We start from the raw sequence: 18,256 nt of genomic DNA, 5'->3' as shown, positions 1-18,256 counted from the left end.
AGCGGGGTTCGAACTTGCGGCTTGGCTCCGGGGCTCGGGGGCCCTGCTCTGTGCTCGCCCCGCCGACCCTCGGGCTCGGCTGCTCTGACCCCCGGGCGGCAGGCATGTCCTCCGCTGCTGCTCTCCGCAGCCCCCCCCCCCCCCCCCCCCCCCCCGGTGCACGACGGAAGCTGCCTGCCTCAGAGCCCTTGGTGGTAAGCGGTAGAAACCATCTCGGGCTGGTTTATTAAAACGGGGTGGGTCTTGCTAAAGACTCGCTGAGAGTGTTGGGAGGTGCAGGCTCGAAGATCACGCTGCCGAGAACGAAGCTCCGAGTCCCGCGCGGTGGCCTCACACAGCCCTTCTGCCGCCACCCGGGGCTCGGATGCTGCTGCTGCTGCTGCTTGTGCTGCGGACACCGCTGATGCTGGGCTGCGGGGGCCGCCCCAGCACTGGCTCTCTGTTGCCTCGGGACACCGTCTCTCTGTTGCCTCGGGACACCGGGTGTGACCGCCCCAGCGGCTGCCACGCTCTGCCGTGGACTCTCTGGGGTCCAGAAAGATGAGTTTTCTGTTTGAAGTCTAGAGCTGCATCTTACTGGTGGAGCTTGGGTCATGTGCCCATGTCTGAGTTTCAGGAAAGATGGGGAAGCAGGTATCTGAGGGTTCTTCTCCTTTTCAATATTTTGTTAATGAGAAGAGGACAAGTCATGTGAGGAGGGTCTACTTAAATGTAGACTCAGCATTTGGGGGGTTGGTGACCGAAAGGAAGCGTCCACTGTTAAAAGTCCTCTGTCAGTTTTGGGTGTGCATTCGTTTTGACGTAATTGATGCTCTTCATGGGACATTGCCTCATGTAATGCAGTGGGTATCCGACACAGTATCGTTCCTTGTCATTTCCAGGTCCCGTATAAGACAGGAGGACAGACTCTGCATTTCTAAAGATCCGGAATTTAGAACACCCCGTCCTAACTTTAACTGGTTGTGGGGATTTCCATTTTATCTTATGAATAAACTTAATGAGATGTAATAGTTAAAACAATGTCATGGCGATGTTTTCACTGAGAACCTTCTGGTTTGTAGATAATTTGCCTTTTTTTCAGATATGATCTTACTATAGACAAAGGTTGGGAACATGGGAGACACTTAATAAATACAAATAGGGTGATATAATATAGTAAATGGCAAGTAAAATAGGGCCATCAGTAAACATAAAGAGGACGACACTTGCTGATTAAAACTAAGACAGTATCATTCTCATTATTGCACAGGTATTTTACCGAGTTACTAGGAAACTTTGTGAGCACAAGCTGTGTAAAACTAGCACAGAAACCCTTGTGAACTTACACATGATAACTTAGAAAACTGAGTAGTGGGGCTTTCACCTGCCATGAGCCCAGGGCGTGGCTGCCTGGGGGGGGCGGGCAGAGCCTGTTCAGGCAGGGGCCTGGCTGGCCTTCTCTCGGCTCCACAGGTGCAGCATGGCCTTGGGTAATTCGTTCATGCTCTTCCACGTCTCATCGTCCCAATTCGTAAACAAGGTTTACTGCTACTGACCCTTCCCCTTCACTTTTCTCACGGCTGTGGGATGGGAAGGGCTGAGACAGGTATGACTGAGCTTCTCAGAATAAACCCATGGTACCGTGAGGTTGCCACAGTAAAAACAAAGATGAGTGTCCTGTAAAATCTCTGTAGCAACGTGCACCCTGTTGGTTGAGTACGTAACAATAAATGATTGTTATAATATGTTGATGGAAGGACACATTTCTGAATTAGTATTCAAAGCAAGTGATGCCACAGTTTTGAATACTTAAAAGCACTGCAGCTGTGGATGTAATGGGCTACATGGGTAAGGAATTTACTTCTGTGTAGGCCTCTGCCCACACAGCCAGTAGAAATTGCTTTGCAGAATGTTTATAAAACCAGTTTCCAAATAATTTGGGTTCCAGGTAGTTTTAGCACTACTCACCTAGCATAGATGAAGCCTTAATTCTACAAAAGCGCAATAATCCGAGGTTTCTAAAAATCCAAGGTAATGTGGCAGAAAAGGGTAGGGATCAGTTCACTGGTTGCTCGCTGTTTAATGAACATTTGATTGCTTTTGTGGCTCCAGATGGCAACTATTTGTAATATAATTTCTCTTGCAGCGAGGGCCGAGGCAAGATGACGGTATTCTCAGTTAAAGCTATGTTAGCAACCATGTGTGGTGGGAAAATGCTGGACAAATTGCGATGTAAGTATTTTCATATCATTTGAAAATTTTTATTTTCAAATTGGGACTTTTAAGCAGTTTTAAAAGTGAATGTTTTCAGAATTTTGGATGATGCTGTATTAAACGTTTGTGTTTACCACCACATCGCTCACCTGACTCAGAGCCTGCGAGTTATGCCACCTACTGTTGAGATGGGAAAGTTGGTTGAATTTGTTTGTTTGGTGTTTCTATTGTAAAGCTTTATGTTTAAAGCAAGAAAATGGAAGAGCTTCAGAGCAGTAATGTGGACATTCAAAAAATTATTTTTAAACTGGTTTTCATATTATTGAAAATTGTGTTCACGCAATTGTTCTGTTATGTTCGATGATTTTGTTAGAAAGTAAATCTGATTGCTTTGACCAGGTTTCGTCAAGGTCAGCCTTTTCTTGGCGCCTCCCTTCGTCCTCAGGCGGCGTCTGCTGCGACTGAGCTCTTATCGTGCGCTGTGGAGTCACGCTTGGTTATCTAGAAATGGACAGCGTGTTTTTCCAGTTACCTTTCCAAGTTTTTTTCTTACTGTTGGCCACTTTGGCACTTTATTGTTGATTAGATACTATAAAGAGGTGGTTAGATGAAAGCAGAGGAGGTGAAATTCACAATTATTTAATATTTTTGCTTTGATTTTTGTTTATTCACTCTTTAGATAGTTACTCACTGCCTAAGATATGCCAAGCATTGTGCTAGGTGCTTGACACGTATTTTCTCACTGAATTCTTAAAATTTCTTTGAGCAGCTGGTGGTATTTTGCCCATTTTATAGACGAGCCAACTGAGGGGCGAAGTGGGGATTTCCACTCTGGCTGCCAGGCTTCTGAGCCCCGCACCTGGCTGCGTAGCCATGTCCCCTGGGCTGGTCCCGTGCAGGAAGCGGGGAGCTGTGCCACAGGCACCCGCAGAGCGGGGCGCTGGCAGGGCTCGGGAGGTGGGACCGAAGCCTGGGTCTCAGTGAAGTGCGGAGACGCCCTGTGAGCTGGTTTGTGGAAGAGACCAGGTCGTCTGCCCTGTGGCATTTCTCATAGACTGGATTTTGACGATCGGGTCCCGTGATGTTCCTCTGTGCCCTACACGTTTTGTTTTAATTGAAAGATATGGAGTCTTGATCAAATTCAAGTACGGGCTTTTGGGCAAGATTACTTTGCAGGTGCATTTGTCTTCTGTGCTTTTCTTTTCTTTCGTCTTCTGTCTTAACCCTCACCCGGGGACGTGTTCATTGATTTTAGGGAGGGTGGGTGGGGAAAGGGAGAGACGGAAAGAAAGAGAGAGAGAAACATTGATCTGTTGCCTCCTGTCTGCACCCTGACCAGGGATCGAACCTGCAACCTAGGTTTGCGTCCTGACTGGGAGTCAGACCTGCAGCACTTTGGTGTACAAAACGGCCTCCAGTCAACTGAGCCACCCGGCCAGGGCTGTGCTTTTTGTTTTTGTTTTTGTTTTTCTTTTCTTTTTTTATTTCTGTGTGTGTGTGTGTGTGTGTGTGTGTGCTGTGTGTGAGAGAGAGAGAGAGGGAGAGGGAGAGAGAGAGAGACTTTGAATTCTTCTTTAAAAAAATGGCATCTGCTCTTTCTTACATGTTACCATGACATCAAAAGCTGGAAAGCTAGATGGCTCACTAGATACGGATTTCAGTGTTCTAAAGCGAGATCTTAGATAACGCATTTGGTCAAACTGTCATCCGGTTTGCCTCCATTTCAGAATCAGCTGCAATGCCTAACTAATTTTTGGTAATGAAAATTATAGTTTTATTTAAATGTTCTTCTGTTTTTTTTTCACATGGTAATATGACTCTTTTGGGCTGAAATTTCTTCATATTTTAATTCTAACATGTTTTTTCTGGGGAAAACAATATGATATAGATGCAACTTAATTTCATTCAAACAGAAAGAAAAAGAAAGTAGAGATTCTGTTATTTAATGATGATGATACCAGATAAAGAATTAGCTCTGGCTGGGTGTGGCTCAGTGGATTGAGTGCCAGCCTGCAAACCAAAGGGTTGCTGGTTCAATTCCCAGTCAGGGCACAGGCCTGGGTTGTGGGCCAGGTCCCCAGTAGGGGGCGCATATGAGAAGCAACCACATGCTGATGTTTCTCTCCCTCTCTTTCTCCCTCCCTTCCCCTCTGTCTAAAAATAAATAAAATCTTTAAAAAAGAAAAGAATAAAAGAATATATGACAGCGTACAGTGACATGTGTTCCAGGGTCAGGGTTTCAGGGTCAGGGTGCAAAGGTGAAGGGAGGAGGAAGTACAGTTGGTAGTTACAAAGTAGTCATAGGGATGGAAAGGACAGGTGGGGGTGTCCAACATGTGGCCCAGGATGGCTATGAACGTGGACCAACACAAAAATCGTAAATTTACTTGAAACCTTTCTTTTGCTCCTCAGTTTTTGTTAGTGTTTGTGTATTTGATGTTAGCGTTTATGCATTTAATGTGTGGCCCAAGGCAACTCTTCTTCCCGTGTGGCCCAAGATGCTGAAAGGTCGGACACCCCGGTAGGGAGTATTGTTGTAGTCAGTTACATTGTAATATGAATATATGTGCCGGGTGGGTACTAGACATGTGGGGGGGTCACTTTGTAAATTATAAAAATTTCTAACCACTATACAGTACACCCAAAACTAACATAGAATAATATTGAATGCCAAATGTAATTGAAAAAATAAAAATTTAAAAAATGGTTAAAATATATATACATTGCCATTTTAATTAGTACCAAATAAACTGGTTGAAAATGAAAAAAAATTGATTATGTAAATGCACATTTTAGATGGCTCTGGAATTGTTAAGTTTCTGTGATGACTGAATCTGCTACATCTACATAGAGCGGATCCCTGGCACATAGTGAGTGCTAAGATTTTGCCAAGTATAAATCGTCAACGGAGCCCTTAAATTACTGCACGTGCCTGTTGTAACTGTGAGTGAGAAGGCACAAATTTCAGTACCATGTGAGACGTGGAAGGGATCCGAGTGACAGCAGTTCTGTTTTTTTTTATGGATGTGGCTTCTGAACTTCTTGGAGGCACACAAATGACCAGCATTCGAGTGGCGTGAAAGCACGCACGCCCAGGCACACGGGACATGTCGGGTGTGCTCAGAATGCCAGGCATTGCACACTGCGTATGGGTCGGTGAGTTACATGCCACTCTGAGCCGCTCATGACAGTGTTTGTATCATTCAGATAGATTTCAAATGTGGCTTCATTGTCGTCTTCATGCTCAAAGTCGTAGCTGCTTTACCATCTGTCACTATTTTATTGTTTTTATTGTACCATAAATAGCTTGAGAATGAGGTGTTTAAAATAAGCAAAACAGTCAGATACTGAAGCCTGTTTCCCCCTTTTTAATTTTAAGCATCCAGGGCAGAAATCACTTTGAATGTGGTCTGTCCCTCTCATTAAACAGAGCTCACTGATCATAACTTAAATGCGTTTCCGTCTCTTGGGGATGTCATTCTCTGATGCATGTGGGGCTCCTAGTGAGGCGCTGGGTGGGTTGTCCCGCCTCATGCTTGCAGACCGTGGTGCTGCTGCAGTTCTTGAGTGTTTGTCGCTGTGGTTGTCGGTAGCGATGGAGATGGTGTGTGTGTGCCCGTTATCCCTGGAGGGCGTGATGGTTTATCAGGGTACCGGTCTCTGCAGATCTCTCTGTGCTTCTGATTTACTCCTGATACACTGCTTGACAGAGGAAACACAACCAAACTTCTTAGTATTCTGTTTCGGGTAAGGAGGTCGGGATTACTCAGAGGTCACGGGAGAAGCCCTTGAGCTTCTGTGGCCTGGTTGGCAGTTCTGCCTGTCGGGAGGATCCTTTCCCCCTGGTTTCCTGGTTCTCAGCTGTGTCCTGCTCAGTTGGAGTAGCTGCAGTTAATAGTGTAGACAAAGGGGATATAGAAGACTGCACTGCAAGATCAAACAGTATTTGACCATTTATTCACTTTCTTCTCCCTGCTTACTCCACTGTCTTTGTTGTTCTTAGTTTCTCTGCCTTCTCAGACTGACAGTGCTCTCTGCTAGCGCCTCTGTTAATGTTCCTTTTACACTAGGTTTTCTCATTTATGGAGTATGCCTTAGTGTTTCTACTTTTCTTACTCTCATTTTGATCTTTCTATTTTTTTCCTGTAATTGTCCCCTCCCTTTTTAAATTTGAGATATATATATATATATATATATATATATATATTGCTTTTAGTGTCAAGATAGCCTTTGAAATGACTTAACCAATATTTGTGCTTTTAGTCTGAAACTTTTCTTCATTAGAGTTTTCAAATCTCTTACAAGAGAGGTTCTGTCCCAGGTATCATTTATTTACAGAAACGGCTCACTGTTGTGGCCGTTAAGGACTATATCCTAGATTCAAGGTAACTCTGTTTAGGGTTCTCAACACAGTACCGAAGATTTATCATGAGAATGTAGACTTTAATTATAAGCATGATCAAAACTCAGCAATGTCAGAAATCCCCAAAATAGCTCAGAGGACAATAACATTTACGGACTAGAAAGCCCATTATTTATTACATTGTACTTCATTGTCAGTCTCAGTACGTGATTTATTTACTTTCTGCTGTTTGTTTTCTAAGAAACTAAATCTACCCTTATTCACGCCCCATCTGTTGTACACCAAAAAGTAGGAGCAGATGAACTCATGAAATTTATTTTTAAATCTTTTAAAAAACTGGTGCTACATTTTGAAGGGCCAGTCCCACCGTGAGCATCGGGAAGATGGTAAGAATATTTATACCCGCTGATGCAGTCTACTACTTCAGTTTATCCCGAGGAGTTCATGAGAAGTGTACCTCAAGTTTAGTGTGTATCTGTTGCAAGGCATTTTATAACGTACGAAAACTTGAAAGGGCTGTAGTGTCCAACAGTGAGAGCTCAGTTAAGTTTTGGGATACCCACGTGCAATGCCTTTCAGCTATGTGTCAGGTCAAATGCATAAATGCAATACAGTTTTTTAAAAAATATTTTCTTTATTTATTTTTAGACAGAGGGGAAGGGAGAAGGAGAGGGATAGAAACACTAGTGTGTGGTTGCCTATCACGTGCCCCCTACAGGGGACCTGGCCCGCAAACCAGGCATGTGCCCTGACCGGGAATCGAACCGACGACCCCTTGGTTCGCAGGCCAGTGCTCAGTCCACTGAGCCACACCAGGCAGAGCTGTTTTAAACAAAAATTTATGATGCACATAGAAAAAGTATGAAATATACTAAAATGATAACAGGTATCTTATCTGGGTTGTAGCATAAACATGGTTTTATAATAATAGTTTGTATGATTGTACTTATGTTTTCACATATTTTTGATGGACGGCACTTTGAGGAGCCAGAGATACGGTGACTTGAGGTTCTTTCTGTTTTTACCCAGAACTGGCAGCTGTGTCATTTTAATTGTTTGCCTCCTGGGTGTTTCATTAACAGACTATGGGAGGCCAGCCTTTGAAGTTATAAGTACATAGTTTTACCTGTTCAAAATGTATCCCTCCCTGCTCTGGTCTTTTGACCACCTGTCACTGCGTATTTCCCCTGGCTGCTTTCTGTTGGCCGGTCCTTTTCTTGATCCGACAGAAGTGACTGTAATGTGAACGATGGCCACGTTGACATTTCTCATATAACCAAAATGTTTTGGAGCTGGAAGCATAGAAGTGTTAAGTCCTGAGTCTGCATTTTGTGCATAAGGGAAAGAAAAGCCAGCACACACCAAGGGAGGCCTGGAGACTTGTCGGAGGGAGTTCTGGCGGGGCCAGCACCGGAAGCCCCAGCCCGCCGACTCCCCTGCGCTGGCCTCGCTCTGGCCTGATGAATGGTGTCAGGGTGCTCGTGAGTTTGGGAGCGACGTATGCACTTGGGCCTAGTCACATCCAGGCACTTATAAACATGCAGGTGTGTGTACGTGCTTATATGGTAGAAGGGTGACAGGAGATGAAAGTCATTTCGCCAAGGAAAACTAATATATAAAAGAAAATGCTTTCCATGTATAGATATGGGTCTTTATTGGAAACAGCCCTGTCATCTTGCAGAAGTGTCTGTGTGTGTGCTTGGCCGTGTGGGGTGACAGGAGTGGACAGGTGGACAGACGCGAGTAAAACCAGGGTCATTATCATCAGGGCAAAAAGGAAGCATACACGATACCGGTAGAATGACGAGTAGCATTATTTTGCCATTACACAGAGGACAGAATGTTTTTAAATTGTGTGCACCTGTGCATTTAAGGGCTTGATTGTGGGTTTTCCATAAGGGAGAAAGCCTATATGTTTATCTGGAACAACTAATGGGGAATCAGCATACCTTTTTTCAGAGGTGTATCAACAGAAGAGAATTACTGGCACAATGAACCAGTGATCTGGGAAGTAATTTAGTCCCTAATGCCAGAAGGTTTTATGACTTTAATTAGAGATCAAGTTTAACTTTTTGGATATTTTTATTAAATGTGATTGTCTCTTCTTTAGTAAGTTCTTTTCATCTGTACATAGTGAATCACACGGACTTAGATTCATTGTTGTACTTCATTTAAGGTGTAAAAAGTTAGCAGTCATTTTTCTTATGGAAAAACTAATCTAAAAATACTTTTTAAACCAGTAATTCAAGAAGTAATGACTTCCAAGCAATTACTTAACTATACCTTCAATTTCGAGGTGCTGGAGTATTTCTCTTATGAAAACAAACCAACTAACAAATGTGTTTCTGCTTGTTCTCTTGCTGTTGTAATCTGGGCCTGTTAAGTTATAATGTTTTTTTCTTGAATCAAAATTTTTTTACTACTTTGAATCTATCTGATACATGTGTAACTGAAAATAATACTTTCCTGAGGGGGTAGTTAGTCATTTCACTATCTAATCACTCCCTTTTATTGCTCTGAATGAGTTAGGCTCTGATTTGTTGGTGAGGGTATACACACACGTTTTATGTTTTTTTTTATTGTGAAATTACACTATGTGTATTTATAGAATTGGTAGCCAGAGTGTCTGGTCTTAAATATTTCTACCATTAGTGGCTACAGGTTAATAACTTGCCAGTGTATCAGTTTGGAATGTGTTGAGTGGCAACAGAAATTCAACTAACAGTGGCTTAAAACCACTGGGATTTATTTTTCACATGGGGACTAAGTCCGTAGGGTGGTAAGTCCAGAGTTAGCACCATGACGTGGGGATATCACCAGACACTGGGGGTCCTGTCTCCCTGCTCTGTCACGTGGGTTGCCTCCCGAGGTTCGTGAGGGATTGCTCTGTGCCAGGCCTCATGTCCTCACTCCAAGTAGAAAGAAGAAAGAGAGGCCTTTTTCAGGAAAGCAAAAGCTTTCCTCAGAAACCTACTCCAGAGGTACGATGTCCAGAAGAGGCTGGGAAGTCATGCAGAAGAGGCTGGAAAGTCATTTTTTAAGCACAGCATCCTGTCCTTCTGAGCGCCGTCAGGGTGCGGCCAGTGGGCAGCACCGGAAGGCGGGGCCCGAGCCACACCCTTTACTGACCCTTGGTTTCTGTCCCCATGTAGTAGGCAGTTGTCCTCGCTGTAAGAATAGGAGCCAGCTGTTTAAAAATCCTGTTGCTCTGCTTCTCCTTCCTTCAGAGGACTTCCATTCCTCACGTCATTGGTAACATCTTCAAATCTCTGGGTCTGTGGTCTGGAACTGCGGCCCAGTGCTCGCTCTCTCACTGCCTGCAGGGCCGCTCCGCTGGGAAGTTTGCTGATTACGGTCATGTTCGAAGCTCGGTATCTTGATCTTCTGCTTGTTTGTTTCACTCCGGGTTGTCGGCCTTTTCCCAAGCTGCAAACCTAGAAGACCCCTAACTTCTCAGATTCCTGTATCCTCTGATCCAGCTTGCCGTCCACTGCAGTTCGCTGCGCTCAAGTGCATTGGAGTTGACCCCCTCCCCCAAACGGTCCCCCCTGTGGCCCCGATCCCTCCTTTTTCATTCCTCCCACCCGTCAGTGAGTCTCATTTTCTTGAAACCTCGCTCTATAAATGTGTCTGCCCTACTTAAGAGTTTTTAAACCGAGTGCAAGTTGCTTTCCTCTTTCAAAGTTTTCATTCATAGCATACTCATTTAATCTTTATTTACGTTTATTTCTCAATGTAAATAGTCTTTCATAGAATGTTCTCTTCAATGCACTGTTTCTTGCTTATCATCATTAATCAATACACTATAAGTTCCTGTCATAGAGACTTTTACTCTTCTCTTCCCTAGTTGTGTCCCCAAACCCTCCCCCCCAGGCTGTTTTGACCTTCTCATGACAAATCGTATCTTTCAAGGCCCGGCTTCTGAATTCCCTCCTTGACACTTCCTGCCTGTGTGCTTTTGTAGCTATTCTGCACTAGAGTTGGAAGAGGTGTGGTGCAGTGGAATTTCTTTAGAGTCAGGTAAGTGTGGGTTTACATCTTGATTTAGCCACTTACTAACTTTTTGACCTTAGACAAGTTAGTCTTTCTAAACTAGTTTTCTTCTCTGTAATTTTTTTCTATTTTTAAAAAAGGTTTTATTTATTTATTTCAGAGAGACAGGAAGGGAGGAAGGAAGAGAAAGAAAGATTGATGCATGAGAGATACATGAGTAGCCTCTCATGCACCCCAGCCAGGGACCTGGCCTGCAGCCTAACCATGTTCCCTGACTGGGAATCGAACTGGTGACCCTTCAGTCCACAGGCTGGTGCTCAATCCACTGAGCCACACCAGCCAGGGCTCTTATCTATACATTTTAAATAATCATGTGCATACATATATGCATGTATACACATACACACCTCTTTGTGAAAGTACAGTGAGAATAGTTAGTATTAAGGATTGTTGCATGAAAACAAAAGCTTAGGATAATGGTGTCTTTTTTTTTAAGATTATATTTATTTATTTTTAGAGAGGGAAGTGGGGGGGAGAGAGAGAGAGAGAAACATCAATGTGCGGCTACTGGGGGTCATGGCCTACAACCCAGGCATGTGCCCTGACTGGGAATCGAACTTGTGACACTTTGGTTCGCAGCCCGCGCTCAATCCACTGAGCTATGCCAGCCAGGGCTGATAACAGTGTCTTAAACAAAGTTGAAGTATATATTTTTCTCGTGTGAAAGAAGTGCAGGAGTAGGTAGTCCAGGGCTGGTCTGGTAGGTGGCTTCATGTTCATCTGGGACCAGGCTTCCTCCGTCTTTCTTTTCTGTCATTCTAGCTGATGGCTTCTATATCAACACTGGGATTACCATGTATTCCAAGGTGGCTGCTGGAGCTCTAGCCATCATCACTGCATTCCAGGTAGCAAAAAGAGGAAGGAAAAAATGGTCTGCTTCCTACCTCAGTCAGTTTGCTTTAACCAGTCTTCTTGGAAGTGTCTCACAACCCTTCTGTTTATAGTCTCTTCAGCCAGCACTTAGTCACATGACTACAATTTACTAAAAGGAGGCTGCGAAGCTTAATCTCTTCAGTGGCTACATTGCTGCACAAAATAAATTACTCTGCTATTACTAAAGAAGAAGGAGATAAGAATGTTGGGTGGCTATAGGCAGACTCAGCCATAGTTGTCTATTGTGGCAGCTGGCAAATGGTAAGATTTAGCAAGTGTCTTTATGCCTCTCTTCTGTTTTATTGGGAGTCAGCTTAGCATTTAACTCTTCTTTGCTTCATATGTATCTTATTTTTTCAGCTACATTGAAAGTTTCGTGGGAGATAAGGGCCAGGAGTCAAACTTGTTTGTTGTGTTTTGAAACACCTAGCGGAGTGCTTGACACTCGGACCCCATGGTAAGAGTTTGGGGGGCACAGTATTTGTTAGTTAATGGATTTTGTTTTGCACTAGGCCTGTACTTCTTTGGGCCTTTGGCTGCCTACTGCCCACCTGTCTGGTTATTTGATACTTGACAAACTGGCAGCTGATGCGAGAGGATGTACCCAAGATGTTCATTCTTTTGCTAATTTCCTGTTTTCTAATCCCTTAAAGGTTAACCTGTGGAACTGAACATTTAACATTTGATCTTTCTTTCATTAATGTTAATGTATTTTGAATGTTTCCCCCTCCCCCCCAAACCTAATGTTTTGGGACAGATTGCCCAAATTGAACCTAGAGAGTAATGTGTACACATCCATTACCTAAATCTATTACATACAATGTATGTGTTCATTGTGAATGTATAGCGTGTGACTATTCAAAAAGCTGTGTTTGGAAAGCCCTCAGAAGATGATTTGTGTGTGTGCATGTGTGTATGTGTGTGTATGTGTGTGTGTGTGTGTGCTCGCACGCGCATATTTAACTTACCAATTGGTTTGTAATGAAGCTCAGTAGTTTGAAAAAAGTCTTAGGTCACATTTCTTTATTAAGTACTTTTTGAGTTCCTGTTTTTTTTTTTTCTTTTTCTCCCCTTCTGTGGGTGAGAAGGAAGGGGTAAGTAACTGGAGATGGGAAACTTTCTTCATGAAGATAAAGAAACAGTACTATTACTGGGGAAAATAGTACTCTGCCTGGGTCAGAGTTTATATAAAAATAGGATCTTACAGAATCAAAGTACCTTGTGATAGAAACGTTTATGGGTTCTTTTCATTCTACTTTGGAACTCATTCGATGGAACATTTTTAACATGCTGTATGCTTCCTTCCAATTTATTCTGTCGTGGAAATATTGCATCATTAGTACGTGAGCATATAAATATAATACAATTTCTTTCATAGCCCATCACCAATGTGCTAATATATTCAGACACGCATGCATATGTCTTATATAAACACACATAAAAAAGGTTAAGGGATAAAGATATGCTCCTACAAATTCTGAGGTATAAATATATATGCATATGTATATGTAATTCAGTACTGTACACTCAGAAAAAGTATATAGTGGACAGCCGATATGAATGGAAATTTGATTTGATGTTTAGGATGAATTTTAAGTGGGTGGGAGAGAGGGGCCTCATCAACTGAGTAAGCGCACAGTGTCAATAAAGAACAAGAATCCATGTCAACTAAAAATTGTAACAACTTTGTGATCCTTTTCTTCACTGATACTCTCTGCCTGGTATACGAATGCCTTAGAGCCATTTATGCAAAGGTGATACTTCTTTACAGTTTGACTTTCTTTGGTTTTGTTCTCATAGATGTTTTCTCCCAGATGTCAGACTCCAACGGCTTAATGATCTTTAGCAAGTTCGACCAGTTTCTGAAGGAAGTGCTGAAGCTGCCAACCGCCGTCTTCGAGGGGCCCTCCTTCGGCTACACCGAGCACTCCGCCCGCGCCTGCTTCCCGCAGCAGGTGAGGCCCGGAGGGGCGAGCGCCCACCCCTGGAGCTTTTGCCCGGTCTCCCAGGTCGCCTTGGTCTAGGGGTATAGGCCTCCTGAGTTGGGGAGGAAACAGGGGTTGAAGCCAGGGGTGGGGAGTTTGGGGGGGCTGGAAAAGGGGGCATTAAAAATCACCCGAGAACTTGTTTGAGGGTTGGGGAGGGGCATATTTTCTGAAACAAATAACATTTGAAATATTTTAAATGACTAAACATTTAAAGAAAAGTGCTCATGATGAAGTATCTGTATCATTGCTACCAAACACGTATTGCTCTTTCTGGTGAGTTCTGTGAACCGTGGGATCCGGGGGGTCGGGTGTGACGCTCCCTGCAGCACCGGGTCCTGGGTCCGGAGCACCGGGGACTGGCCGAGCTGCGCAGCTCCCGGCTCCACGCCACGCGGGCCCACCCCGAGAGCCAGCGAGGAGCGCACGCTGCCATTTTCATACGAAAATGAGAGATTTGGTTTCCGCTGCTGCGTTCGTGGGTGCCCTTCCACGGCCCTTCCCCGGAGGCTCATAGGAGCCCCTTCCTGAGACACCAGCTGTGCCTTGGGGTGGGACAGGTGCTGGCTGTAGCGTCCATTTTTTGTAGGAAAAGATGAGACAAAAGGAGCTTCTTGCTATATTTGGAAAGTTCTGGAAAGCAGGGAATTAAGAAAAAACTATGTTAGCTAATGGGTGAAAGATTAATGGAAAAAGACTATTGACATAGTTTGAAAGTGTCTCCCCATAAAAGATTTATTCATTACAAAGGAAACAGTGACTCTGTGGTGGAGAAACCTGTCAAACACCACTTTAACCAGGTGACGATGAGATGCCCGCCACCAGCCGGAGGGACAGGCTGACACCGCGGCCTCCCAGGAGGGCGCACCCGGGGGAGGGCCCCGCAACACTGCCGCGCTCCTGCCCAGGAGGCACACCGGCGTCTCCTCTGGTCTTCCCGAGGGCAGCGTCTCTGCAGCATGAACCATCAGTGTCAGGAAGACCCAGGAGGACTAAGGGACTCTTCCAGAGCCTAGGGGCCCACAGAGATGGGAAGTCTGAACACGGCCCATGACCCAGGCTTTTCTCTGGTTATAACAGATGTTATGGGGGTGTTCCGGAAAAGTCTGAAGAAAGCTGGTGGACTAGATAATAGTATTCTGTCAGTGAATGTTAATGCCCTGATTTTGATATTTGTGGTAAGGGAATGTCCTGGTTTTCGAGAAACATGTATGATACGAGGAATTTCAGGGTGAAAGGGCATCTGTGCTACAGTGTTAACACTTGAGGAACCTGGGATAACGGTAAATGGAATTTTTAAGATAGTCTCTTACAACCTTTCTGTAAGTCTGAAATTAGTTGAGCATAAAAGTTAAAATATAAAACGAACAAACTTTCCTGACCTGTGATACTTTGATTCACAAAAGAAGCGAAAACATACATATACCCCTTTTTACATTTAAAGTGAAGAATCCGTATTTATCTGAGTTCAGACTTTCAAACAATATTTTATCATTTGTTTAGAGGGTCTCAACTTCGGCACTGAAGGGGGCACCTATAAATACTGGGGAGTTATTTTTAGTAACTTCTGAGGAGACGTTCTTCCCAAATTTGTACAGGTGCCGGCTGATTGTTCTTGGGAAAATCAGCCTCTATACATTATTTATTTTCTCTCTCAGCATAAATAGCAGTATCAGCTTTTAGTGTGTTAAAAATATCTCTGTGCTTCAGTTTATTCTAATAAAGCACAGTTTGCACTTCCCCCTCGGAATATGCATTTTCAAATGACACAGGGCTGTCCGAACGCACCCGGTACTGAGCGCCCTGCAGGGCCCTGCAGAGCTATGACCGAGGGAGAGGATGAGGAAGACATGCAACAGTGCTGTGGGGGGAATCTTGTGTCTGATGAGCACGTAGCTCTTTTCATGGTGGCTTCCTCTTGGTCAGGCAGAAAATGGGTCCCTCTCTGGAACGCTGCTGTCAAGTAAAGCCGTCTCAGGCCGAGGGGAGAATTTGTACACAGAAGTGTCGCTGAAGAACAGCAGTTGCCCAAGGGGTGGTAGTTCTGTGGAGCACTAGCTAAAGCGGTCGTTGACTTTACTGGTAATGTGCGTCCTGTAAGGAGGATCCAGTATTGGAATAGCAGTTGAACATGGTGGAGAATATTTTAAAAATTCTAGTTGTGATCTAAGAACGCTGTCTGGAATTCTCTGAATTACCTTATGCCACGATTGTCGGGCCTTCGAACTCACAGCCTAATTGCTGCTTTTCGCTCGCTTCCGATTCCCATAAAAAACTCAGTCTCTGGTTTTAAACTCGTCAAGTGTGGAAAAGTCGAAGAAGCATGGAAATGTTGAATTTTCCTAGGTCTCAAAGATGACAAAAAGTCTCCCAAATAGTAGAAACGACTGAAGGAATGACCAAAAACCATGAGACCTGGGACAGAGTTTCATACAGCAAGAATTAAATTCAGTGAGTTTTGCGTTTCTTTTTGAAAATGGGCTTTTTCTATATGGATTGTTTTCCTGCATTTTTTAAAAAAGATTTTATTTATTTTCAGACAAAGGGGAAGGGAGGGAGAAAGAGGGAGAGAAACATTGATCAGTTGCCTCTTGTGTGCCTCCAACTGGGGACCTGGTCTACAACCTAGATGTGTGCCCTGACCGGGAGTCGAACTGGCAACCTTCTGGTTTGCAGGCCGGCACACACACTGAGCCACAGCAGCCAGGGCAGTTGTTTTTTTAAAAAAGGACTTTTGTCAGTTAGGAACGCCAGTGACAGCTGTGTACTTGCTGTGGGAAAGGCTCCCCACCCCACCCCACCCCACCAGACCCCTGACCCTGGCCTCTCAGTTCCTACTCACAAGCTGAAAATGGGTCCTAATGTGTTCAGTCCCGCCCCTGGCCTGTGGCCGGGCTGAGCGCTGCTGGGCGCCGAGGGCTGGGGGCTGGGGGCCCAGGCCCTTCTCTGGGGTGCAGTGGTGGCACGCCCACTCCGCCCCCGGCCCCCCAGCCTTGTGCTCACGAGTCTTCAGGGAAAGCAGGAAAATTCTTCGCCAGCAAATCTGAGGACCCTGGTCTCCTGGTCTCTGTACTTGGAGGCCTAATGGCCCCTCTCAGATACTGCTTTTGTCTTATTATTCCTTTTAATCAGAAGCAAGTTGGAGTCAGCATTTCAAATACACCTCTGCTGATGTCCCTATTTTGCTTAAAAACACACGACTAACTTGTTTCCTAATGGGTGAGGTTTTTATGGTGGCACCATCAATCTAGCCCCAGCCTCGCTGTCCACCTGGGCTCCACGGTGCCCCTCAGACCCCTCCACCAGCCTGCCCGGGGGGCTTTCTGGAGGTTCCCGAAGTGCCACAGGAGCCGCGATGTCCCCTGGTACCTGCCCGCCGGCAGTGTGTAAGGGCATCTGTTCCTCCCCATCCCTGCCAGCAGCACATGTTCTTACATTTGTGAATTTCTGCCAATCTGATAAGGTGAGAATGTTGCCTCAGTGTAGTTTTGATTTGCGTTTCTCTCCTGTTGGGTAACGTGCGTTCGGAATGAGCGAGAGCAGCACAGTTCTCGTCGTCGTTTATGCTGTTAGCTCTCACCGGAACGCCAGGAACCCCGACCCCTCTCCTCCAATGAAGGCCTCGCGTGTCAGGTCCCTCCCGCACCCCCTCTTGTCTGACGCTCTGAGAGTGTCAGTGCAGGGCCGCCCTTCCTCCTCTGCAGCCCAGCGACACGTCACAGCTAGCTCACGGCCCCGAGGGTGCCCTCTGTCTCCCTCGGCCTTCCGTCCCCTTGACAACAGTGCCTGCAAAGCGCTCAGTGCTCACTGGGGGTGTGCGGGGTCGGGTGGTGATTTTGAGTCAAAGAGGCATGAGACAGGGTCTTTGGCTTGAATGCTGAGAGGAAGCTCAAAGCTCACCGAGGCTCTCGCGGCTTGTTTTTTGTTTTTTGGATGTTATTCCACGGTTTTCTCGGATGAAACAGTCTTTGCAGTGGGGAGGATGAAGTTTCTCCAATTTTTCTTTTGGCTGTAATAAATAAAAATTCCTCTGATAAAAAGCACAGCAACGTTATGTTGTGTATTACAAATACTCTAATTTTCGAAGTCCACAATAAACCTGTGATATGGACAAATTCCATGGCTAATAATAATCGAAAGGCGGATCCATAGTGCTAGTCCCATAACCAGTTTTTTCTAACCAGTGTGTTTGCCTCTGTCGGGTTAAACAGTGTTGTAACTCCACACAGAAGTTTGCATGAAGCCATTTTCACCTAAAAGTTCCTAAAACTATGTTAACCAAATGTCATACTTACAGCTGATTACCAAGCAGAAGGGCAGTGGACAAGAAATATTTACCTGTCGCCCATAAGGATATGAGTTTTTAATGGAAAGGATGAGATGGGGAATTGCATCCATGCTGATCTAACGCTAAATTATTTTGCTTGTTTTCTCATGTACTTCTGTGTTTCTCATTTTTAGGAGATGCTTCCACTTCCTTTTTAAAGCAGGGAAGATGTAGCCAAGGGCAGAGGGAGGGAAACGAGAATGGCATTCAGGGCAATACATTGTCAGTATTGAGGATTAGAATGACAGCGGGCAGGAATTGGGTGGCAAGCAGAAACATTCCTCTTTAAGACAGGAGTGGGAGTGCATTCCAAGGTAGACACAGCCTCGGCGCTCGACTGAGGAGGTCTGTGCACAGGCCATGGTGTTTGCCGAGTGGGTCAGCTGTTAGAGTGATTAGAAATGAGGATCTTGTAGCAAAACAATAAAATGTTTAATGAAATGTTAAATGAAAAAACAGATT

At 44.8% G+C, this 18,256-nt stretch overlaps 1 protein-coding gene across 6 annotated transcripts in view; it reads left to right on the top strand.

Annotated features, from left to right (window-relative positions):
- Positions 1 to 18,256, top strand: part of DTNB (dystrobrevin beta) — a 172,816-nt gene that overhangs the window by 49,338 nt on the left and 105,222 nt on the right. For all 6 annotated transcript variants that reach the window (XM_028516745.2, XM_028516744.2, XM_028516741.2 and 3 more), the window contains 2 exons: positions 2,126 to 2,211; positions 13,283 to 13,437. In XM_028516745.2, the coding sequence (XP_028372546.2) occupies positions 2,126 to 2,211; positions 13,283 to 13,437 (241 nt within the window). The remainder of the gene's footprint in view (positions 1 to 2,125; positions 2,212 to 13,282; positions 13,438 to 18,256) is intronic.

This window comes from Phyllostomus discolor, chromosome 6 (assembly GCF_004126475.2).
Source record: "Phyllostomus discolor isolate MPI-MPIP mPhyDis1 chromosome 6, mPhyDis1.pri.v3, whole genome shotgun sequence".
Classification (NCBI taxonomy): domain Eukaryota; kingdom Metazoa; phylum Chordata; class Mammalia; order Chiroptera; family Phyllostomidae; genus Phyllostomus; species Phyllostomus discolor.
Note: the sequence above shows the minus strand (reverse complement) of the source record. Positions and strands in the feature narration are given on the sequence as shown.